This window comes from Myxocyprinus asiaticus, chromosome 10 (assembly GCF_019703515.2).
Source record: "Myxocyprinus asiaticus isolate MX2 ecotype Aquarium Trade chromosome 10, UBuf_Myxa_2, whole genome shotgun sequence".
Taxonomy (NCBI): domain Eukaryota; kingdom Metazoa; phylum Chordata; class Actinopteri; order Cypriniformes; family Catostomidae; genus Myxocyprinus; species Myxocyprinus asiaticus.
In genome coordinates, this window is record NC_059353.1 from 37,671,969 (window position 1) to 37,699,000 (window position 27,032).

Sequence of the window (27,032 nt, forward strand, 5' to 3'; positions counted from 1 at the left end):
TTTTTGCAGATGTCCTCCTAAAAATAAGTAATGATACATTACACTGGGCTCTGTAGGACTCGTGGATATACTGAGCTGGTTCTCCTTCAGTGTTAAGATCAGAATAATCTTGTGAGGTGTCAGTTCTGAACCTTGAAAATGTCAGTTTCAGTACTTCAACTCTTATGTGGTTTGTGTTTCTAACAGAATGTTTGAAACATTTCCCCTAGGGCTTTATAAAGACAATCAAATAGCGATAATTTTTCTCATGATATTGAACTGATACTCCAGATCCATGTATCAATATTTATACTCAACTATTTGTGTATTCATATCATGTCCAGCATTTCAATAAAGAAGAATTAGGTTGCCTGAATAAGTGCAAACTCTGCAAGCAGGGTTATTCAGTGCAGTCAGAGACGCTTATGTTTCTCTACTAGACACGCTGGCCTCTCTCATGCATTTGGCTCTAGGGCCGGGAGATTTTCTGCTTAATTGTAATCTTCATTTGAACAATCCCAAATTAAATTTTTAAAATCCAAAGATCATTCTTTTTAATCCACAACCCACTACAATCATATGGATGTAAAATAAAATGTGTGTGATTAGACACTGGCTGATATTTTTTTCAGATTTCACTCACCAGTGATTGAGTAGTGTAGTGGCGAAGAAGTTCAGCACCAAGATCTTTTCGCTGCTTGCTGAGAGTAAAAGTTTTGACTCTTTCAGTTTAATGTGAGTTCAAAGCTGAGACCCACGCAATCCATTTGTCATTGAATATTTTCTCTTTTAACACCCTTTCTGTTCTCCACAGTCAGTTACTGATCAAAAACAACAAAAGACATTTAATCACACATAGCATGGATGCGATGTTTGACCAAAACAATCACCCTGCCACTGGTCTTAAAGAGCGCCTGTTATGGTTTTTCAAATATTACCTTTCATGTAGTCTGCAAAGTTTCAAAAATCAAAGTGCACGACAAATGGAGTTATTGACTCTCAAAAGAAAGGATCCCGAGCACCGATGGTGCGAGGACCCTATTGTTCTTCTAGGCGTTTATTATTATTTATTTATTTATTTATTTTCCCAAATTAATCACATTTTTGAGGGTCTAAACATACTCAAACTCATGAAACTTTGCGCACGCATCAGAAGTGGCGAAAATTTATATCTGATATGGGTTTCAGAATTAGGTGTGGCTCGATAACGCCACCTACAAACTTTCAACGATGTGCGCTTTACGCTACAATTCACCTACACATATGAAAAGCAGTACACATGTGTAACATGCCAATACCTACAAAAAAGTCTCTTGGACCCATGCCCTACACTCAACAGGAAGTCAGCCATTTTGATTTTTCTCTTACATTTTTGCTCAGTTTTTGCCATTTCCAGGCCTCGTACTTTAACGAACTATTCCTAGAGATTAAATCAGATCAACATCATATACGGTTATTCTAATCTAAAGGCCTTGGTGATGCTAAATTGCGAAGCTTTTGAGTTTTCACTGCACGGAGTGGCCGTGACAGCCTGACAAATTTCGATGTTTCGCCATTAAACAGGAATTTGTTGTAACTCAAACATACAATGTCCAATCTGCCCAAAACTTAACATGTTTGATAACAGTCCCGGCCTGAATACACCTACGTGCCAATATTCAGTTATAGTCATAGTGCCACCTACTGGCAACAGGAAGTGGCATGTTTTACACCGTGATGCACTCCTATTACAAACATGTTAAAATATGTCAGCAAGTGCTAATCCATGCTAGTGTAGTGTAGTGCAGCTATTTTACCACACTAGCAACACTTGGCTAACTGTTGTGATCAGCACTAATACCAAATATATATCTCGATTTTGATCTAAATCACACAATGCGAGATGATATATATTGGGAAAGGTGTTCTGCATTTTAATCCGCTAGTAGAAGTTTTGTTCGATTTGCTTCAAAGTTGCCAACACAAATGCCCAGTAGCCTACTATTTTGTAAAGGCATACTTGATCTGTTAAACTGCATTTCCATGGCATACATGCTTTGAAAAATAGTCCAAAACTTGTTATTATTATTATTCCGTATTCTTTTCCAAAGTGAATCGCATTTTTGAGGTCCTAAACATACTCAAACTCACGAAACTTTGGACACGCATCAACAGCTAATTCCAGGTCTTGTACATTAACAAACTCCTCTCAGAGATTTAATCAGATCAACATCATATTTGGTCAGTCTAATCCAATGGCCTTGGTGATGTTAAATTGCAAAGCTTTTGAGTTTTCATTGAAGGGCGTGTCCGTGGTGGCCTGACAAAGTTCAATGTGAAACAAATCATATTTTTGAGGTCTAAACATGCTCGAAAGATCATGAAACTTTGCACACACCTCAGAAGTGGCGAAAATTTACATCTGATACAGGTTTTAGAATTAAGTGTTCAAAATGGCTCGATAGTGCCACCTACAAAATTTCAATGAAGCAGCCCTCACGCCACGTTTCACCTACACGTGAGAAAATTGGTAGGCATATGTAACATGTCAACACGTACAAAAAAGTCTCTTAGAGCCATATCCTAAACCCGACAGGAAGTCAGCCATTTTTATTTTTCTTTTCAATTTTTGCTCAGTTTTTGCCATTTCCAGGCCTCGTACTATAATGAACTCCTCCTAGAGATTAAATCAGATCTGTTGTGAAATAAAAAGCCTTTACCTCCTTAACTCTCCTGACCTCTCAGAATTACATACAAATACATGACCTGAAGAATGAAATTCATTATAAAATAAAAAGTGCTAAAAAGTGCTACAAAAATTGAATGCCGTTCCCCTGGCACAGCAGCCCCAACATGCACCAGGGTGCGAGGGCCCGTTCATCGCTGCTTGCAGCTTTAATTATGTATTGGATTGTTTTGGGTCATTGTCCTGCTACATCATCCAACTTCTACGAGCTTCAGCTAGCAACAGCTTCCTTCTTGGTGTCCTGCCATGGACACCATGCCTGTTTAATTTTTTCCATATAGTAGACTCCTTACAGAGATGTTAACCAGTTACAATGATTCCTTCAAGTCTTTAGCTGTCACTCTAGGGTTCTTTTTTTACCTCATTGAGCATTCTGCAGTGTGCCCTTTGATTCATCTTGGTGGAGTAGTGGGCTAAAACACAGAACATGTAAGCAGAAGGTTGCCAGCCCGATCCCCGCAGCATCCACCATTGTGTCCTTGAGCAAGGCACTTAACTCCAGTTGCTCTGGGGAGATTGTCCCTGTAATAAGTGTACTGTACTGTAAGTCACTTTGGATAAAAGTATCTGCCAAATGCGTAAATGTAAGTAAATGAGTAGCCACAGTACTTAATCATCTCCATTTAGAAACAAATTGTCTAACTGTGGACAGATGAATATCTATGCTCCTCAAGATAACTTTGTAACCCTTTCCAACTTTATGCAAAGACAAAATTTCTCGATCGTAGGTCTTCTGAGATCTCTTTTTTTTTTTTTTTTTTTTTGCTAGGCATGGCGCACGTCAGTAGATGCTTCCTGTGAATAGCAAACTCAATGTTTGGGTGCTTTTTATAAGTCAAAGTAGCTTTAACCTAAACCTTCGATCTCGTTTCATTAATTGGATGCCAGGATTGCCAACCCCTGACTCTAATTAGCTTTTGTTGAAGTGTTTAGCCTACGGGTTCACATACATTTTCAAACCTACACTGTGAATGTTTTAATGATGTATTCTATATATACAAGAACAATACAATAATTTGTGTGCTATTAGTTAAAATAGATTGTGTTTGTTCATTATTGTAACTTGGATTAAGATCAAACCAGATTTTAAGACAATTTATACATAAATGCAGGTAATTCCAAAGGGTTCACATTATTTTTTCTTGCCACTGTGTGTGTATGTATGTGTGTGTATAAATATATATTATATATATATATATATATATGCGCGCAATTTCACAACATGTTTATTGATGGAATAAATGGACTTTGTACTTTTTTAAAAAGCTACAATTTTACCAGATAATGAAAAACTAATGATAAAATACATTTTGTATAATTAATATTTCTGTAATTTAACAAGAAGGCCCCATGTATAATTAATTACCACATTAGCTGAAAGAGAATTTCTTTCATACTGTAAGCAAAATTTACTTTATAATTGTAATATAATCAAATGAATTGTCATTGATAGCTTATAGATTGAAATCAAATAATGAAATAGTGATGTATCACGATATATTGAATCTTGACGTGTTTCGCAATACATATCGTATTGCCAGCCACCTCATGATACGATATGTATCGCGATACATCACTATTTAATTATTTTCCCCATATAGCCCTATTTTCCCCATCTTCCTTTCACTCGCAAATGATCGGAAATACTTATGTTACCTGAAAATAAGGTGAATTTCAGCAGTTTCAAGGATATGGCATCTCTTGATATTCTCAAACATGTGATTGATTGCTCTGGCTTCCATTTACACAATTTTCTATTAGCTTACACAACCAATCCACCTTCCAGTCCTACATTAACACACATCAACACACTTTATTTGGTATCTTTTTGTTGCTTTGCTTAGAAGGTGAATGCCTTAATGGAAATGTAACAAGTAAAACCTTCCAACTAAATGTTTGCTCTTTATCATAAATGGCAGCATTTCACCTTCCCTTTTATTCTCAACATGAAAGTGATTTCCACAGGCAGTAAAAACCATGTCTGCCAAAAACCACTGAACACAGTTTCTGTATTAAACTCAAAAAAAATTTCTGCTCTGGTGCACAAATCCAGTATAATGCTTATAAAGTTAAGAGTTTAAATATGGCCTCTAGACAAGTCATTTATTCCATCTTAATATCTAGAAACAACTATAATTAAGACATTGCTAGGTTTATTTCACCAAAAAGTGTGAAAAGACTGGCTCTCTGCTGCTATGTGAACCTTTTTGTTTTAGAATCCCAGCTAGCCCGGCATGGCAACATTGGCTCAACCAATGGTGTGAGTTTGGTGCAGGAATATCTGTATGTCTGACAAATGGAAGATGGGAGGAGTGATCAGGAAAACTGTTGTCATTATTTTTGTAATTTCATTTGGTGATGCTATGGCTACAGAAATTACAAACTTCACCTTTAGTTTATCTAATTAAAAGCTAGAAGACAGGCCTGCATAATACAAGATGTTATATCTCTCTAAAATGTCTTCTTTTCTTCCCCTTGTGCCAAAGGTTTGCGAGCGTCTCTGCTGCTGTCAGCATTCTTCATGGTGCTTGGCACAGTGTTAAGATGTGTGCCCCTCAAAGACCTGCACTATAGGCGCTGGTAAGACTCTACATAAAACAATATAACACATATTTAGCAAAACCATTTTGATTAGGCTATTACTACATATAGGTTTCTCTTAAATTGCATAATAATGCATTGTTCTCAACTTTCCTCATGAGAAAACACTCAAAATCTTGCATTGCCCAACATTCAAAATGAATTTATTACATAAAACAGTTTGTTGTGTGAAAATGAAGAATGTATTTTAGGATTCTTTTGAAAAGGGGTGTGCTCAAAATCAACTAAAATCACTGTTACCTCTTTCTAAGCCTTTTTGTGTGTGTGTTTTAGTGTACACAATGTTGTACGCAGTCTTTCTGGACAAAAGGCTCTTTAGATTGGTGAGACATATCATTGGGAATCTGAATTTGAAATCATTTCTTTCCCTGACTGTTTGAGCACAAAATTTGCACATCACAATCGATATTATTATCAGTCTGAGTTTTTGTTTACCAAGTAAGTAATTGTATGTTTTATGAATTTTGAGATATAGTCTAGTGCTCTGATATTCTAAATAGAATGTTCTGCAACTCAAAGCTAAATTAAATTAAAGCCTGAAATTCCTTGCCCACACATACCATGCATACGTAGAATCTTTTCTCCGTTGGTTGCATACACTGAAAAAAATGGAAAGCAGCTCTACTGAAAATATTAAACCAGTACACTTAAAATCACCTTAATACATTAATGTTTGAGATGAGAACATAATCATATTGCATAAAGTTCAAGTAAAATTCAACACAGTCGATAAAAAGTGATATGATTACATTGGTATGAAAAGATTCAATGGATTCAGACTTCTAACGGATAGTGTTCACTCAACATAATTTTTACTGCTTGCTCAATTTTAATTTTAATTAAAATGAGTTAATCCAACACATTTCAGTAGCTCATAGCAAGCTGCAAAGTTCAGTGGATTTATTTGGACAAATCAAATATAAGTGAGTTTAACTCAATTCCTTTGGGTTTATTCAACACAAAATATTTGAGTAAAGCCTACATTTACATTTTATATTAAGGAAACTCATTTTCATTGTGTGGAACCGATGTCCACAATTGAATTGCGTAAAACCAATGAATGTTTTTGTTTTTCAGTGTAGTTTTGCTACTCTTTAACTTCTAAAGTCTACTGCAACAGAGTTGAACTGCTTAAAAAAAATAATAAGACCTTTTCATTTGCTTAAATACATATTGGTGGAATACTCTAACAGGATTATCATGTGCTGTTTGCTTTAGAATTATTTGTACCTGTTAAATTGAATGTACCTGTGCTATATTGTGCTTTGTGTCCTCTTTCCATTTTCTCTCTCATTCTTTCTTATCTCTCTAAGCCTTTTCACTCACACATGGCTAACATCAGCGCATAAAAAATAACTATAGGAGACTTCCCATTGCAGTGTTGAGAAAAGGAAGCAAACCCTTTTACCAATAATCTCTGATGGATTTTCAAGTTGGTTATTTGAACAACTTGGGTGCAAGTAAGTTAATTTGACTAGCAGTATTTAATGTTTTTATTCCCGCATGATGTAAAGCTATATTAAAGACATCCACGGGGATAAATCATGTTTTCTTTTTTGTATTTAAGAACTTGTGGGTTCAGTATGTATTTAGAGAATGGGGTTTTCTGATTGTGGGGTGCTGAAAATACACTATTCATGCATATGTGCTCTCTTATCTGTGTAATTGGCTGTCATTACCCTTTTGTATTAAAACCTTATTGTATTTTGGAAGGTTTGTGGGTAGAAGGGCACACTTTGCAACTGGAATAGTCTAAGGACTTTTTAAACTTTGCATTAGTTTTTGTTTTTCTCATTGATTTCTTTTTCATTTTTGCTCTAAGTTAATTAATGAATGAAATCAGACTAATTAGCTTTGGTTTTAGGGCTCCCACAATTCTGGAACAGACAGAAATGTGATCATGACTCGTTGACCTTCTCAGTTATATAATCTAGAGTGCATTTGCTTGATATAAAACAAGTAAAGCTTTTTAGCACTGTTACATTAGAGAAGCGACAGAGGCTATGTTTATTGTTATATATTTATATATTCTACCAGAAGCACATTGGAACAAATACACACTGCAAGCAGTTATCGCCTACAGTGACTGTTAATATAAAAGCTGATATCAGCAAAATTACACTTAATGGGTTGAATCTGTTGATTTAATACAAAGTGAGTCAGTACTATATTTTGTTTTTTTAGGCCCGATGCAGCTTATAGTGTTTTGTTGCAAAGTACATTTAAAGTGTGTATAAGCAGACTTGTTTCCTTCTATGTAAAAATAATCTCACATTTCGAGTTTACTGGAAATCCATGCAGGCAAGTGGATACTTGTGGATGAACTGTGGAGGTACACCAGTCGTGAAAATACCACAGGACTGTTTGGACTGATTCACACACCTCATGATTTACACTCGAGAGAGAGAGTTTAACAGTGCTTGAGTCATCAGATATGCTACATGTGCTTAGTGCTACTAAAAGCCTTTGGTTCAGTTTAGGTGGCAGATACCTAAAGGGTGTTAGGATGTAGTAGGCCATACACGTCATGCATTATGACCCCATGACTTCAGGATATGCCCTCGTTCTGTAAGTAGAATGAATAGAGAAGCATCATAGCTACCACTAGGTGTCAGCACCTGCATCGAGAAATTGTGAAAGGATCCTCATTGAAGAGGTAAGAGCATCTGACATATCAAGTGATGCGGTGTAGGTTGTTCAGATGTGAAATGTGTTAATAAAAAAGAAGCTAATTTTACAATTTTTATTTTTTTATTTTATTTTTACACATACAGTAAAATTATTTGTAGGGCAAGTAAAAATTGACCAGGCCAGCAGTTTAAAAAGAAAGAAAGAAAAAAAACAACATATTTTTAAGCCCTTTGTTGTCAGAATGCCTGTTTGCTGCAATCATGACTGAAGTAAGCCAAAGAAAATACATTTTATTACAATGCTGTTTGATTACAAATGCTAACAGTTGTTCTCAAATCAACAGCCATTGTGACCATCAGAGCAGATGTATACCAATAGGAAGCAGGGACTGATTAAAAGCTGCTGCTGTGATGTTTGTCAAATTTATGATTTTTGTCTTGGCCGTGACAAGTCATTTGGTTAGAGCTACAGTGGCACAGTGGTTTTCATGACTCCTTTAGAGTCATATAAATCAAGAGTTAGCTTTTTTGACTGCGTTCATTCCTTGCAAGCCAGACTGAACAAAAGGTTCAAGCAGCCCTTTGATTTTGATTCACTTCAGTACATGAACATAAGGACACAATTATTTCATATCGTCACTGGCTCTGATTTAAAGGCCGGCGACATGTTTTATTCTTTAACAAGTCCCTGTTTTATTCTGGCTTTGTTCTAGTTCAGAATTTTTGGCATGATTAGACTCTCTTGGTCAATATAAAACAATCCATTTATAAAACTTGTTTTTCAGTTGCTTTTTGCTCTGATTTAAGTAAGGTATCAATCAATCAGGCAGGCTAGATAATTTGCATTTAAAATTTTGTTAGGCGAGTATTTCATTAGAAAGCACAGGGACTCCTCCCTGACATTGTCCTCGCCAGATCACAGCTAGATGAAAATCATCTAAGGCTAAATCACCACCCCTCCCCTGCCCTCACGTTTCTGCATGCGCAAGACTCGTTTCTCCTTTTACATCTCTCACTTTTAAATTCAAGGTTAGCAGATGATCTGATCATCACCCGAGGATAGATTGCATGGAAGGTCACACGTGATGCGTCTACAAGTTTTTATCCATAATTAAAGGGATAGTTCACCCAAAAATGAAAGTATGAAAAATCCTCTACTTACCCTCACGTTGCTCTAAACCTGTATGTCTTTCTGTTTTATGCGAATCACATAAAGAGATGTTTTAATTAATATCACTGTCTTTTCAATCCAATGTCAGTGGATAGTACCTCACTTTAAAGCTTAAAAACAACTAAAAATAATCCATGTAGCTTGTGCGTCATCCTCAGTCCTCTGAAGTCTAGATGAAGAAGCATTCTGAAATGGTTTTGTGTAAATATTGTAACCATCAAATTAAGTGTGTAGTAACTTTAATTAAACAATAGCACATTCAAAGGCATGCTATGTTTTAAATATTGTCACAGCTGAGGAGCTTGCATGCACTTCACTGTGCACCCTTTAGCCAACTATATTTACAATATATTGTTGCCCTCTTTTTCCTTTTATTGCCTAATTAAAATAAGCTAGCAGAATCAATTCGGAATAGAATTTTGTCGCCTTGATCTAGTTGGCAATATCTGTAGTCCTTTGCTTTCCACCAAATTTAGTGTCAATTTTGCATTGTTCCCAACAGTAATTAACAAAAACCTCAGTTATAAAGATCGGCCCTAAGTTTGGGATTTAGAAACATCTGTGATCCAATTATGAGCGACGTGAGGTGTATCACAATGTTTCCAATCAATTCAAATGTTAACTGCTTCTACATATTCAGGAGAAAAAGAAATCCCAGAGTGCATTCTAGCCTGTTTCATACAGGAAAAATTGCACAGACTTTAGCATGAATAGTGTGTCACAGGGGCCAGTTAAGTACAGTAACATGCTATTGGAATGCATGAACAGCTTAATGCAGAAACAGATGTTGACATACTAGAACAAAAGGGAAAGAAATAGTCGAGGGAGCTTTTTTAACAAGATTTTGTTGATGGGATCAGTGACAAAAATTAAACTAAAAAAAAAAATGGTTTTGTTAGAATTCTGCAATCTTGTATCTCTTAGTGTGACGAGTTGCACATCAATGATCAATTTATTGTTAGAGGGTCTCTGTTACATGATGACATCAGTTACTATGTCAGTGTGTTACTGCATGATATTAGAGCACAACAAAGTCAGAAAAGACAAAGAAAGTATGGAAAAAAAAAACGGCACGCAGTTTCTCCTAGATGCGGTTGAAATTTAATCTAGGAACAAACGCAACATGTCAAGAAGAATTTTAGCGCAGTGGTTGATTGACAGATGAGGTGGCACTTCACTGCTGCCAGAACGCATACAGGATGGACATGCATTTTTTACCACATTCGTATTTGGTTTCTCTAATCCGATCACAAAATGTTTTAGACCCTGTTTAGACCTGTATTTAGGGCTGACCACATGTGATGGGATCACCCGAAACGCATCTTAATACCAGGTGGAAACGGGGTCAAACATTGCTGATGCTGCACAGTTTGCCCTGTATTTTGTCCTGTGTCTCACCAGGGTCATATAATACAATTTGACAAACAATCGTAAAACACAGGAAAAAAATAGCAAAGTTTCACATGGATTTAAAAGACTTTAAGAGTTTAAGATGACTGGTTATTTGTTTTTACCCAAATGCACGTGTGAGCTGGTTTTAAATCTAGGGCAAATATGCCATCAATTATTTTTTTTTTTTCATCCTCTACGGAGTACTACTTCACAGCTTTGTTTTTACTACCCCGAAACACTTTCAAGTCAAGAATGCCACTTTTCCAGCACAAGAAAAAACCTTTTGTTCAATTCTTGACAGTCACCAACTAGAAAGAAGCTTGGCATCATTGACACAAGAAACCTCTTGATCTTTTTAAAAGGGATTGCTGTGACACAAAAAGATCATTTTAGTTTGGTTTTATGTTTGTTTGGGATGTAGAAAATAGCAAAGTGTTTGTCACTCTCTATCTCCACCAATGCTGAGGATCTGTTCTGGGGAAAAAATGCTGCAGCGTTTACTCGGACAGATTCCCGCTGGGACCCAGTCTTTCTCTCTCAGAGATAAAGCTCTCTTGTTTCCTCTGCAATCTAAACCTCACCTCTGCTAGACATTTAGAGCAGCAGCAATCCATGCTTTGAAATCGACAAAGTCTGGTAATTACACATGGAACTTTTTTTTTTTTTTTTTTTTAACTAGTATGTAAATTGACATTGTTCCATTGTCTTATATTAGTAATTAACAAGTATCACTAAATACAGTCGCTCATACTTAAGCTTCAGGATTTGAACAAATACCTTGCCCTGAGTGTTACACAAGTAATTTGTATTTTGTTTGTGCTACAGTCAGGAATGATACCTCATGCAGTTTATTGAAGAGAGTTGTGCTATTGTTTTTCTAAGCAATCAGACTTTTGGGTAAAAGCATCTGCTAAATGATTGAAGCCCTGGCAATCACCCACAATCACCCTAGCATTGTAGTGGAGAGTATTGTATAGGTAAGCACTCACGTTTCTTGAAAAAAATGTGTTATTGGTGTGTTTTATTATATGCTTTTTTTTTTCATATCTACAGGTTAATTCATGGAGGGCAACTTCTAAATGGTTTAGCTGGTCCAACCATTATGAGCGCTGGTCCTTTGCTCTCCACTACTTGGTTTGCTCCTGATCAAAGGGCCACGGCCACTGCTATTGCTTCACTGGTCGGCTACCTGGGGTCAGCCTGCGCCTTTCTGATTGGTCCATTGGCTGTCCCTGCACCCAATGATACCCATATAGTGGGCACATCCATCCACTGGGACCAAAACCAAATCAGAGACAGGATACAATTTGTCCTTTATACAGGTACGCTCAATCAATATGAAGTTATTTTAAACTTTTGCCAAACAGAAAAGCAATCACAAGAAAACAATCCAAAGTGCCTCTCCAAATACCACAATCAAATGTCTTGACGTCTTTTGCATTCATATGGATTCAATGTAATAGGCTCACATTTTCCTGCTTAACTGATTCAGAAAATTAAAACATTTAGGAAGAGAGAGAAATCTCACCCAATAATAGATTGATACAATGACTGTGTTTAAGTTGAAAGATGTTGCTGTTACTTTCAGGGGTGGAAAAGATGAAATGCCACTAGCCTTAGAGGTCAATGAGAAACTTCCTGCAACATTGGGCATCAAGACGCAGCCACATGCAACAGATTTGACAAGCTCTTTGAAGAAGAAAAACTTTAAGAGAGGCAGTGATCTTTTCAGACCAATAAAACCATTAGACAAGGGCCAGGGCTAATGCTGGGTGGTTTGACGGTGTATACCATGCAATGGAAGAAATGTGTCACTGTTAACCATTTATACCACAGTAAATACAATATATCTGTGCGGCTATCTTTAAATGAAATTATGTGTAAATACAGAGCAGTATGTGTCCCAAACAGTGAAGACGAGGAAGATCTCGCATTGTGCAGAGTTGTCATTTTTAACTTGCCATTCAAAAGTTTGGACACATCAGCTCAATCTTTATTTTTACTAATTTCCACATTTTAGAATAAGTCATGAAGTATCAAATATGGCACACAAATATAAGTAAGGGAATTAAAAAGTGACCCAAAATTTTTTAAATTAAGTTAAATTACCTTGCACTAATGCCAGACTAAATTGTTACTGATTCCAGATTTATTAATTTGCTATGAGAATAATCTTTGTTTGGTTGGCATCCATTAAGTTCGAAATGAAAAGAAAGCAATCTATTTAGATGAATCATCTTTTATTGTAAAATGTTTAATTTACTTGGTTATTCAAAAATGATTACTTGATTATATAAACCATTTTTCCTTTTGAATTTCCACTCACTGAGAACATTATTAGCAACACCTACTTATTCATGCAATTATCTATTCAGCCAATCATGTTGCAGCAGTGCATAAAATCATTCATATACTGGTCAGGAGCTTCAGTTAATGTTCACATCAACCATTAGAATGGGGAAAAAATTTGATCTCAGTGATTTTGACCTTGGCATGATTGTTGGTGCCAGATGGGCTGGTTTGAGTATTTCTGTAACTGCTGATCTTCTGGGATTTTCACACACAACAGTCTCTGGAGTTTACTCAGAATGGTGGCAAAAACAAAAAAACATCCAGTGAGCGACGGTTCTGTGGACGGAAACGCCTTGTTGATGAGAGACGTCAGTGGAGAATGGCCAGACTGGTTCAAGCTAACAGAAAGGCTACTGTAACTCGGATAACCCCATACAATTGTAATGAGCAGAATAGCATCTCAGAATGCACAACATATCGAACCTTGATAAACATGTACTGTATGATAGAAAATAGCAGATTTAAAGAAATTATATTATTTAGAAATTAACTAGATGAAAAATGTGGGCTCTTTCCAATTAATTTACACTTATTTTATGATATGGACAGAGCCCAGAGGAGGACAAAACTAGATTTAGGAACTCTTTGTTAGGCTTTGAGATACTGTGTGCCAACAGGTTTTTGGTTTTTATTTGTCCTTGGCTTCAGCACCGCTGTCTAATGAACTTAGTCGCACTATTATGAATTCCAGCACTAGATGAGCTTGTTGGAAGGTGGATATGGCTGTTTCTATTTGCGTGGACAAGGGTTAATGAGCTGATCAGTTGTCTCATTGTGCATTTCCTCCCTCTGCAGGCTTGTAATAAATCTGCTAGACTCATTGTTAACTCTAGATTAATGTGAGCCAACTAATGACCATTTATAATGCTGGTTTGGAAACTCTGTTTAATTTTAATTTAGTATAGGAAAATTGCACTGAAATGCCCGACGCGTTAAGCTCTTTTTCTAATTAACAGAGAGAGAATAAGTCCATAGAATCGTTGTGAGATTTGAAGTAACCACTGTGTACACATGATAAATGTTGTGTGTGTTTGTGTACTTGCAGAGTTTGGGATGATTGCGGTACTTTTCATGGCTGTGCTGTTCTACTTCCCTTCACGGCCGCCCATCCCTCCCAGCGTGGCAGCAGCCAGCCAGCGTCTCAGCTACAGGAGCAGCATCTGCAGACTCTTAAGGTACACTAACTGTCATACCTTACCTGACTTCTGCATCTATTTTAAAAGGAGATGGGTTAAAGGAATAGTTCAACTAAAACTGCCTAAAGCATATATCATCTAAACATGTATGACTCTTTCTTTTTTTTTTCTCCTTGGAACACAAAATGAGATATTTGGCAAAATGTTCAAGCTGGTTTTTTCCGGAGAATAAAAGTGAATGGCCATATCAACAAGTACCATGGAAGTTTCTGATGCAATATATTATAAGCCTTTTAAAGCTATATGATATCTTTTTGTGATATAAATAGGGTAAAAATATCCGATGCATTGCGATCTTCATTTGAATCATCTCAATATCGATTCTTAAATCCCAAGTTTGATCTTTTACTCTACGCGCAACCCTCCACTAAAACAAGAGGAAATCACTTGCGTTAGCAACCAAATTTTGCTCTGTTCGACTAAATTTATATATTTGTCTACTGGCTGGTAAATGTTTACATTTCACTCACCAGTAATTGTGTAGTATAGTGGTGGTGTATTCAGCAGCAAGATCTTATCACTGCATAAAAGTATGTGTAATGCGTGTCCAAAGACGAGATCCACGCGGCCCATTTGTCATTGAAAAATGCCTCTCTTAATACCCTTTCTGTACAAAAAATAAACATTTAATTCTAATCATGCATGGCACAGATAAGATAAACCATTCAAGTCTCTCTTGTTAACTTGAGCTCATCTACAGACGCTATTTACAGAAATGCCGGGTTTTGTTAAAGAGACAGTACCGGTTTTAGCACGTGTTCAACAAATCAATGTAAATACTTTAATTAAACTTGAATTAAACAAACATGTAACAAAAAATTATATATGAAATTATAGTATCTTATTGATTGAATACATGGATATGTACATTTTTAAAAAGCCAAAATGATGAAAAATGAATAAAATATAATTAGTAAAACTTATATTTTCATAATGTAACTAGTTAGACTGTCCCCTGTATAATTAACAGCATTACCTGGGAGATAATCTAATTCATATGTAAGCAAAAGGGACATTATAACTGAAATAAACCCATATGAATCGATATGAAATCGAAATCTTAATTAATAGCTTGTGAATTGGAATTGAATCGAATTGGGATATCTATATCAGTACCCAGCCCCAGATATAAATCATAATTTAGGTAGTTATTTACTGAAAATCTGGTGGAAAATCTCTGACTGAGATTTGAAAGAAGGGAGGTTAAACAGCTGGCTGTCTGGTGCGGTCAAAACAACCTTGAGCTGAACACGCTCAAAACAGTCGAGATGATTGCGGACTTGAGGAACACCCCAACACTGACCCCCCTCACCATTCTAAACGGCACTGTGGCAGCAGTGGAGTCATTCAGGTTCCTGGGCACTACCATCTCACAGGACCTGAAGTGGGAGACCCACATTGACATTGTGAAAAAGGCCCAGCAGAAGTTGTACTTCCTTCGCCAGTTGAGCAGTTGCGAATTCTCAGGGCCAGCAAGGCCTTCTCTGCTGGCCTAACATGCCAAATAAATAAATATTTTTCATCCTTTCATTCTCAATCACCTTTTTGCCTATGTATTTTTAATCACTTTCCACTCTTAATTAATCTACAAACAAATAGAGAAAAACGAAAAGTTTATCCAGTCAGAATTTATTTCTTGATGCTTACAACTGTTTCACAAATCGCATGCCCGAAGCTGAAGCAGCGCATGAGTCTGAGCTCCACCCCTTCAGGCCTTCAGAATTTCTTCAGAATCCCTCAACAGTGCAAATGAATGGGCAACTAAAGTCAGATTGTCAGATTCATCAGCCAATCAGAATGATTTATTTGTTCTTGGTGGGTGTGATCTTTAGGATATGTCCCGGTCGAGGCCTTCTAGCTGGCCTTGAGTGACGCAATCACGCTTTAAGTGATATCATTTGAAAGTGAAGAGCGTGAGATCTTGCTAGCAGTCGGCTGTCATCACTGCCGTTATCGCCATTGAGAAACACGAGATGTTCTGCCCGTGTGATTTGCTTAATTTATTAAACAGGAAAGGAGGACTGATTGTCACTTCAAGTAAATTGGTAAGTGCTTTTTGCATTGTTATAGCAACATCAGGAGTTTTCTAAGTGTTAGGCTGCTTGAGCATTCAGTGTCGGATCAAGTTTTGAAAAGTAGTGCTGCGTTCCATTCAACTAGGAAAGTCGATTTGACAATTTCCTACTAGGAAAAGTGCAATGGAATGCATCTTGAAGTCGGAATTACAACTTGTAGGCTCGTGCAGAAATTCTCAACTCCGATTTCGCCGAGGTGCAGGGGCATGATGTCACACAAACATGTGGACACACAGGGAGATATACAAAGTGATAAACATTCACTTTATTAATTAATATTGATAAATGAGTTCGTTTCCACATTACATTATATTAAAGCTTGTTTAAAATATGCCTGCAGAAACAGGTGTATAAAACATGGTAAATTATAATCTCTTTTGATAATCGTACACCTGAAGCACAAATGCTAGCGCTGCAGCATTGTTTATCAGTTGGGTTGCTAGGAGACATCTCTAATGAGAGTCAAACTCCTGCTAAGCTAACAGGAGCATTGCAGTTCTGAATATCGGGGAATGGAATGCATTTATGGTCAGAGATATCAAGTAGGAATATCCCTCATCCAATTTGAATGGAACGCAGCATAACCGTGTACCCTGATGAAACTAAATTTATTGCAAGGAACGGTTTAATCGCAAATATTATTAGATATGAATCTACCAAGGAGGTCTATGAAAAAATTATGATTTTTGAATGTCTGTTCGGGAGACGTTCATTTGACAAAACAGTCATGCTGCAGTTAAAATTAGGCTTGCTTGAGCATTAAGTGTCGTTTCAAATTCTGGTTTTCGTGCATGGACGTATTTTTAAAATGTAAATTAGTATTACTAGTTAGCTGCGATATAATGTATGATGCCCAAAGGCATAGGGTGTCTTATTCATTGTGTGTTTTCTTAATGGCATGAATCACACTGAAGGTCTAGACTTTAAATGCCACTGCAGTTGAGGAAGTTCAACCTGCCACAGGCGCTATTGATATAGTTCTACTCGGCAGTCACTGAGTCTGTCCTCTGCACTTCAATAACTTTCTGGTTTGGTTCAGCTACGAAATCAGATATCAGAAGACTACAAAGGACAGTTCGGACTGCTGAGAGGATTATTGGTTGCCCCCTGACTTCCCTTCAAGAACTATACACATCCAGAGTGTGGAAAAATGCTGGAAAAATCACTCTGGACCCCACTCACCCTGCCCACTACCTTTTTGAACTGTTGCCTTCTGTCCGACGCTTCAGAGCTCGGAGCACCAGAACTGTCAGGAACAGGAACAGTTTTTTTCCCTTAGGCTATCATCTCATGAACAGTTAAAACTGCCCCATTGAGCAATAATTATGTGCAATTCACAGTCTAGTCTTTTTATATTTATCCAAAACATCCAACCTCTTCTGCCATTACATTCCCTTGCACTGTATATAACAGGTTTGTATTTAGATTTGCACTACGCACTGTGTGTGTGTGTGTATATGTGTATATGTGTGTGTGTGTGTGTATATATATATATATATATATATGTATGTGTATTAGTCCTATTGTGTATTCTATATATACTTTATTTTCTATTAAATTTATATTTATTTTTTTATTCAATTTATAATAATTTTTTATGATTATCTGTGTCTTGTTGCTGTTTTGTATTGTTGTGCACTGGAAGCTCCTGTCACCAAGACAAATTCCTTGTATGTGTAAGCATACTTGGCAATAAAGCTGATTCTGATACTAATTCTGATTCTGAAAGCTATGGTGGAAAGCAGGATTTTCATAATGACTTTGGTCTGTACCTCACACAAGTTATTGTTTGGGTTTAGAAGACTTGGAATTGTATGGAATACGTTTATGGTACTTTTTTGCCATTTTTGGAGCTTGACAGTCTGAATCACCATCCACTACCGTTGGGGAAAAAAAAGAGCTTTGACATTCTGCCAAGATCTCCTTTTGTGTTCCACTAAAGACAAATCATGAATCATATAGATTTGGAATGGCATGACAATAAGTAGATAATAATGGCTGAACTTTCCCTTTAAACACTAAGTACAAGGAATCCAAACTTAGCTGCTTTGAAAATGTCTAAACAAAATACTTATTACAGATGAATTAACAGATTTGGAAGATGAATCTCTAAGTTCCTCATTAGCATTCACCAGAGAATTTGTTTTGGGTACATATAGATGTGCACATGGCAATTGGCATCTGTTATTTTAGGCCTTTTTGTATAATCACTCACTGTCTCTCCCTGATCTCAGCACGTAATGTGTTGATTTTACAAAAGAGAATCTTAATGAACAGGGTCTTGTCATTTTGCCACTGGCCATATGCTGTGGTTGTCATTTAATGCACATCAAAGATGATTTTTCTTTTTCTCCCTGCAAATTAATCATTAAGCCTTATGATGGCACAAGAGGTCCATACTCACTAAATAGAGCATCTTGATCTGTACATTTTGTATCCCTCTAAAGTCCATTAAGGCCAGTCTGACCACCGTGGCACAGTTTTACAGTGAGTTAGATCCCTCATGATGTGAAGTAGGCTCACCGCAAAGCTTGGGGCATTTGCAATATTCACAGATCAGAGGCAGCCATCCCTGCTTTGAATGTATTCTCACAGCAACTCCAGAGGAATTGGTGGAAATCTGTGGACTGGAGAGAAGTGTTGAGCATCCACTGTTGTAGAGAGACTGAGACTGCCAGCAGTTCAGACCCTCTGAGGCACATCAGAACTTTCAAAAGCAACTCTCAGTAACATTTCTGGTTTTACAAACTCCAGAGTTGGAAAAACTACTCCAAAAATATAGCTAGTTAAGCTACCAAATACTCTACAGAAAAGTGATCTGTGCTATGCTAAAAGCTATTGCTTAGAGAAAGTAGCTAGTTATACAGTAAAGCCAAGCGCACACTACACAACTTGCAGTTGGCACCCTGTACACACTTAACAACACAGTCTTTTGTTTTCTGCCATGGTGGTGTACACACTATATGACCGATCGCTGACTGGGTGTTTCAACTACACGACCATTCATCCCCATCTAAAGCTACTCATTCGTCAGGACAGTGCACACACCTGAGGACTCGTTAGATTTCGAACAGGTTTTAAAACCATCTTCGCGTCTGCGACTAGTTGGGGCAAGTTGCAAGGATGCGCACACTACTTTTAGTCACAGACCAGTTGCCAACACAAAACATCAAAAGATACAAGCTTGAGTCGTGTAGTGTGTGCTATGCTTAAGCTACATAAAAAAAGTTGCTACATTTTAGCTACTTAATATTTTGATGAAATAAAAAATAAATGGTTGTGAATTGCAAACCTGTCTTGCTAACCTGTATCACTGATTCATTGAAAAGAACCTGCTCAATAAACTTTTAAGTATGGAAGCATATTAATAACAAAAGTCTTTGTTACAAAAATATTAAATGTAATAATAAATATTCACTTTTTAACACAACTACTATTCCTGCAATGCCAGGATGTGGAAGGTTGAATTTCTAACTGAATTTGAAACACTGACATTTTAAAGGCAAATTTGTAAACTGAAATATAATGGACCGAATATTACCTATTGAAAATTTAAAGATTTAATATTTTAATACTGAACTTAGGAAGGTTAATATGTATTGAATTTTTAATGTTGTAATTTTGTGCAAGATGTTTTCATTTAAAATATTCAAAGCTTAAACAACCATGTTAAATTGCTGCCCCCAAAAATGCAAGCACTGTTAATGCAATGCAAATATTTTTCAATAAGTTCAATTCAGTGTGCTTTTTATTTTTTTTTTGTATCAAAGGCATTTGTCACTAATATACTTTCATACAAAACAGTTAATTATATTTGCTAATCAGGCATCACAAGTTCTGATTCTAAACAACCGACAGGTATCGGACACACGACATGGTTGCTGAAATATTGTCAGGGAAAATGTAATGTTTGTAACATTTTCGATGTTAAAATACTTTCTCCTACCCCAGCTTAATATGCAGAGACAACTATAAGAAAGCTATTCAGTAAACAGTTGTGCCAGTGCTGTGCATGATATTTTGGCAGTTAAAACCTGCGTCTTATTCACTAACCACTCGCAATCTAGTTAAAGCTAACACAATTGTAGTTTAATTCATTGTCTTTCCTTTCAGCACAAACACGCATTCTTTCTATGTAAATAGCGCAATAAACATCTACCATTCATTACTGCCCAAGGAAAGCAAGCGGTAAACTTTTTAAAGGATGCTTGTGTACATTTTCTGTCAATTATGGCAGCAGTGATTCATTAAATAATGGTCAAATAGTGAAAAGTGTTATAACCTGGCATACATTAGGGCTGGGTATCGCCTAGCACCTTACTATATGGTACATATTGCAATACACGTCACGATTGGATATTGTGATACATTGCGATATCATCATTTGATTTGATTACGAATCAATTCCAATTCATTTGGGTATATTTCAGTTATATACTGATGTCTGATGAAGAGCATGTAGCTCAAAACATCACGTTTTTGTCTCTTGGTGAGCTCATTAAATTGATTTGGAAGTAACAGTGTGCCAACTTTGTGCGTTTACATGATATGAATACACAAATAGTTTAATATAAATATCAATACATGGATCTCAAATATTGGTACAATATCATGAGAAAAAGTATTGCGATGTATCGATATTTGAATGTATCAACACAACCCTAGTATACAGTAGATTCCGATGCATTGTGTTATCGAGCACAGTCTGCACAGTCCCGGCAGAGTGTGCTAGATCCTGATGGTCTGCAGCATCCACTGCTATGTAGCGCTCAGAATAGGCCCACAAGATCAGAACTGTGCCGTGCAAATTGAGTTCAGCACAGATTTTGTGGGTGCGTCATTTGGGACACAGCTTATCAGTACTCTGGAAAGCTGTTTGAAATTTTATATATTTATTTTTTATTCCTTTGCTGGCACAGAAATTACACAATTCAGCTTTAATCAATAAAATAGCTTCACTATAAAAACTAAAAACCATCAATGCTGCCGCTTTGCTACTGAGAAATGAAGTTAAACTAACAGCATCGCTATGTATAGTAAACTTGCAGTAGGCCCAGTAGCCGTCTCACATTGTATCTGAATGGAGTAACAGTACATTGGTAGAGCTTTGTAAAGCAGCTAGTCTACTGGGACAGTTCACTGGATACAGGCTGGCTTGTATGTTCATTATAGTGTCTCGCATCCTGTCTCTGAACTCTTCAGTCCTTAGTTTATCCAAGTTTCCTGTGCTCGCCTGACTTGTTGAAACTTCAAAGTGTCAGGAGTCTTAGATTGTATTTTCTTACAGCTCAATTTGTGCATGATTTGTCTCCCACAGTTTTATTAGAACCATTATTTAACGTTTGATTACTGTGATAACAGTGATGATGGAAAAGTATTAGTATTGATGGCCATGTCTGACAAAATCCTCATTCTGAGGCATTAGAACCTAACTGGGCCTGCCAAGGGCAAATTACTTAACATTTAGCTGATGATCCTGCTAGCGCCTCCCAAATCTTTCAAAGGAAAGTTGAAAAGCCTTTCTCATATCCCATAATCTAAATAAGCTCTTGGAAGGAAAATGGTGTATTGATAGTGGTTTTTCCCTGTGGGAGATTAATGAAATGGATAAAATTGGAAGAAAGGGTCCTCCATCAACACTGTTTTAACGATTGCCCACTTCAAAGCCATAATAACTACTAACTGGTTGAAAATGCATGTGACCACCACATCGCATTTGTAGTCTAAACCTTATGTGTTCTGTTCAGTCCTGGATAAAATCAAATGACCGCGGACTCACCTGTCAATCATCCATTGCGCTATAACACTTTTTTTTTTTTTATCTTTTGTCGGTTATGTGCGGCTCTAAAAGAAAATCTGTTCAATCGAAAAATTTGGAAAACCACATACACATGCATAAGACTTCACAAAACTTCTCCGCTTTGTCTGATAACAACATGTAGTAACAGATTATGTGAAGCATGCCCATCCAAAGTTCATTTAATACAGTTGTTCGACTAAAATAACAGTGCACATTCTGCTCAACTTGCATTTGATGATATAAAAATTTGGAAATATAATTGGAAGCAACAGTGCTGAATTTTTGTGCTTTTTATTTTACGCTTTTTGTGCTTTATCAACATGAAAGAACACATTGATGTGTGAGTGATGTAGTATGTGGTCATTATCCAAAATTCTCTCCTTCAAAATCCAATCACAAGTGATAGCAGGAGACACATTTGAGGCGCATATTGCTATCAGGTGTAAATGGCAATCTGTCTCGCCTGAACCCTTGTGATCAGATAACTCAAGACGTATATTAAAACTAGGTGTAAATGGCGCCTAAAAGACACAGTTGCCAAGAATGAAACGGCAACAAGTAAACTCAATACAGCACACTGCTTCTAAAGATAAAGCGTTTTTGGAGAGCACTTGTGATTGGTTTCAGATGCTTTGTTGTTTTATAGGGGGAATGTTCCCTCTAAGGCAAATCGGGGAGACACTGTTTGGGACACTTGAGGAAAATAGTGAATAAAGCGAGTAGGCTGGATGGAAGATTGTAATTGGATTGGGAGTGATTGGAAACCTGCCAGAATCTCACAAAAAGACAGGAATTTTCACCCTGTTTCAGGCCCCTCTACAGCAATTCTGCAACTGGATGGATACTCATAAAAATGCTAATATATGAAGTGAAAGCGTCCTACATAGCAAGGGATTTGTTTGTATCAGGCAGGATTACCTCAAAATTGACAGTACACTAAATCATGCACTGTGCTTGTATTAACGGTTGTATCTTTACAGTAATTTTGTTGTTGCTTGGCTAATGGCTTTAAGAAAGGGTTTGTCAGCAAAACATTCTTGTTAGTCAATCGCGATAATGTTATTAGAATGTATTTTCACTGTGCCTTTAAAGGGTTATCATTTTTTAAACATCTTGCTGATTTTATGCATAGCTTTGCTCAACAGGTTAGTTATAGTTTGTTTTCTACAGATTGTTTTTTTACCAGGTTAGTTATGTACGTACATATAATATAATATAATATAATATATATATATATATATATATATATATATACACCGATCAGCCACAACATTAAAACCACCTGCCTAATATTGTGTAGGTCCCCCTCGTGCCGCCAAAACTGCGACAACCCGCGTCTCAGAATAGCATTCTGAGATTATATTCTTCTCACCAATTGTACAGAGCGGTTATCTGAGTTACCATAGACTTTGTCAGTTCGAACCAGTCTGACCATTCTCTGTTGACCTCTCATCAACAAGGCATTTCCGTCCACAGAACAGCCCCTCACAGGATGTTTTTTGTTTTTGGCACCATTCGGAGTAAATTCTAGATACTGTTGTGCGTGAAAATCCCAGGAGATAAGCAGTTACAGAAGTACTCAAACCAGCCCGTCTGGCACCAACATTCATCCATGCGATTATCTAATCTGTCAATCATTTGGCTGCAGTGCATAAAATCATGCAGATATGGGTCAGGAGCTTCAGTTAATGTTCACATCAACCATCAGAATGAAGAAAAATGTGATCACAGTGATTTCAACCGTGGCATGATTGTTGGTGCCAGATGGGCTTGTTTGAGTATTTCTGTAACTGCTGATCTCCTGGGATTTTCATGCACAACAGTCTCTAGAATTTAATATGCATGGTGCCAAAAACAAGAAACATTCTGTGAGCGGCAGTTCTGTGGATGGAAATGCCTTGTTGATGAGAGAGGTCAACAGAAAATGGCCAGACTGGTTCGAACTGACAAAGTCTACAGTAACTCGGATAACCACACCGTACAATTGTGGTGAGAAGAATATCATCTCAGAATGCTATTCTGAGACGCGGGTTGTCACAGTTTTGGCAGCACGAGGGGGACCTACACAATATTAGGCAGGTGGTTTTAATGTTGTGGCTGAGCAGTGTATATACAGGATAATAATAATCTGTAGAAAACAGGATATAGTACTAATATATAGTATATAGAGTCATCCAAGTCGATTCATTAAGTTTCTGATTGACTCAGGTCATGATTCAGAACAGTGACACTGATTCATTATCAGAACCGATTCATTAAAAAGAACTGAAAAAATCGAGCTGCATTGGCGAATTAGTATTTATTTATTTATTTTATTTTTTATTTTTTTTGGCATGTTGCATGTGAGAACTGTTTGTCAATTTATTATTTTGCAGTCCCTGTTCAATTCACAAGCTTAAAATATAAGGGGACACAAGTAAGTTAAAAAATATCAAATAGGTGTGCACATCCAATACCCAAGTTGGGTACAGGTGCAGCACAAAAAAAAAAAGAAAAAGAGGCTAACAAACGTCAAAAAATGAACAGATGTCCGCACACTCCAAACTTAAATAGAAAAAAGGTGACGTTTCGACCTATTAGGTCTTCTTCAGGCAAAAAATTGTCCCACAGATATTTTTGCCTGATGAAGACTTAATAGGTTGAAACGTCACCTTTTTGCTATTAAAGTTTGGAGCTTCAATTTAAGCATGCGGACATCTATTCCTTTTTTTGACGCAAGTAAATATCCCATTATATTTATTTTCTGAGTGAAGAGGTCACTAAAGCTATTGAGAAATGTATTCCGATGAGCAAGCTTAAGCCATGTAAGACAAAGATTTGCTGCCAGGCATGTCTTGATTCCAGCATTATACTTGCCTGATATCTACATTTGCTATCGATGCTGTGTATTTTCTCTCTTAGGAGACTTATACCTTATTCAGTTACTGGGCTGCGAGATATGATAAATGTTTGCCAACAGTCTGGAAGGTATAGGAAGTAAACTGAAATCTTTGACTCTGTGTGAGATACACAAGCTTTGATGTTAAGCCTTATGACAGCTCTGCAAGATCTGTTACTCCCTCAAAGATAGGCAGTATTCACAGTCAACAGATGCAGCCTCGAACTGTAAAGGAATGTTTCAGGTTCAATAGAAAGTTAAGCTGTATTGACAGCGTTTATAGCATGATGTCGATTACCACAGAAAATTTCAACTCGCCCCTTGTGGTTACAGCAAAACAATTACTATTGAAGCAAGTACACATGGTTTCAAAAAGTGTGGCCACAAGACTTAAACATTGTGTGTTAACTTGAGGTAATAGAATCGCTCACTGACCTTGTCTGGGTAAAATTTTATCCAGTCTTTTAACTTCAGTGTCATAACTTTCACATGATCTGTGCATTGGTGCCAGAAAGGGGCTGTTTACATGGAGCAAACTCCGCTTACAGAAATATATTTAGTAACACTACATTTTATTTCCACCACCTAGAAAAGTAGTTGCACTTCAAAAAAGATTTAGACCAGTGGTTCTCAACCCTGTTCCTGGAGTCCCCCCCAACACTACACATTTTGGATATCTCCCTAATCAGACACTCCTGATTCAACTCATCAGCTCGGTAGTGGAGACTCCAAGACCTGAACTGGGTGTGTCAGAAAAGAGAAGAATACAAAATGTGGTGTTGGGAGGCCTCCAGGAACAGGGATGAGAACCATTGATTTAGACAACTTTACAGCTCAAATTATAAACAGGTTTTTAATAAATAATTCATGAGTGCTTTAACAAAAATGCGACCTTCACATTTCTGCTTTTAAACCTTCTGGAATGGTGACCCTATTGATTTCCATTGTGTGTTACTGCACCCTTGTAATAAAACCAGAATGTTTCTTTAAGATGTTTTCGTACTGTTATTGCCAGCTATTTTAATCAGTCTTTATCTTTGCTTTTTCTTTTTCAGCAACATGCGGTTTCTGATGATAGCGCTTGCTTACTCGGTGCCCACTGGGGTTGTTGCCGGCTGGGCCGGTGTGCTGGACATGATTTTAACACCTGCCAAAGTCAGCCAGGTAAAACCCTTTCCAGTCTCCATGTGTGATTGGTCAACTAATTGCAGGGGGCCTGGGTAGCTCAGTGGTTAAGACCTGGCTGCTACCCCTGGAGTTCGCGAGTTCAAATCCCAGGGCATGCTGAGTGACTCCAGCCAGGTCTCCTAAGCAACCAAATTGGCCCGGTTGCTAGGGAGTGTAGAGTCACACGGGGTAACCTCCTCGTGATTGCCATAACGTGGTTCGCTCTCGGTGGGGCGCGTGGTGAGTTGTGCGTAGATGCCGCGGTGGATGGCGTGAAGCCTCCACATGTGCTATGTCTCCGTGGTAACGCGCTCAACAAGCCACGTGATAAGATGCGTGGGTTGACGGTCTCAGACACGGAGGCAGCTGAGATTCGTCCTCCACCACCCGGATTGAGGCGAGTCACTACGCCACCATGAGGACTTAGAGCAAATTGGGAATTGGACATGAAAAAAGAACTAATTGCATTCTGCATCATTAATTGTATTATATCAGCAAACGCAAAATATATTTGAGATCTTTGTCTGAAAGATTTTCAGAGATGTTCAGAGATAGTTAAAGCACAACTCAAAGGGGCTTGAAGTTGTGATTAACCAAACGCTAATAGAAATAAGGTTATATTTTTAATAAAACTGTCTGGGTTTTATGAATTAATCTATATGGATTACATAGTATAGAAAGAACTGTTCATTTTGGCCAATTCCCATCTGTCCCAATATGTTTGCATTTACTGCATTTATCAGAAATCAGTCACACTTTCTATCAGTTTAATTATTATCACAATGCATTGTAATTTGCCTGGAAGAAATGGATATTGACTCATCAACCTCGGATGCACAAACACAGACTTTCTTCTAGACCACATGCCCAAAAATGGTTTGTCTTTCTATACTTCATCATTAAAAACTGGCAAGCCTGTATGGATAGACTTTGAACTTCAAAACAAGTGGGTAAAAACATCTAATAATGGCTCTGAAAATACAAAGCTATCAACACGATGATAGCCCTTTCCATCCATCCACTCTCCAAACAGAGCTCATCAGAATCTAATCAAACATACATGCTT

The 27,032-nt window shown here is 37.2% G+C and overlaps 1 protein-coding gene across 1 annotated transcript in view; it reads left to right on the top strand.

Moving 5' to 3' along the window:
* LOC127446930 (solute carrier family 49 member 4-like) overlaps positions 1 to 27,032 on the top strand; it is a 55,765-nt gene that overhangs the window by 3,877 nt on the left and 24,856 nt on the right. The window contains exons 2-5 of the mRNA XM_051708272.1: positions 5,191 to 5,284; positions 11,552 to 11,820; positions 13,896 to 14,025; positions 25,855 to 25,963. Of these exons, the coding sequence (XP_051564232.1) occupies positions 5,191 to 5,284; positions 11,552 to 11,820; positions 13,896 to 14,025; positions 25,855 to 25,963 (602 nt within the window). The remainder of the gene's footprint in view (positions 1 to 5,190; positions 5,285 to 11,551; positions 11,821 to 13,895; positions 14,026 to 25,854; positions 25,964 to 27,032) is intronic.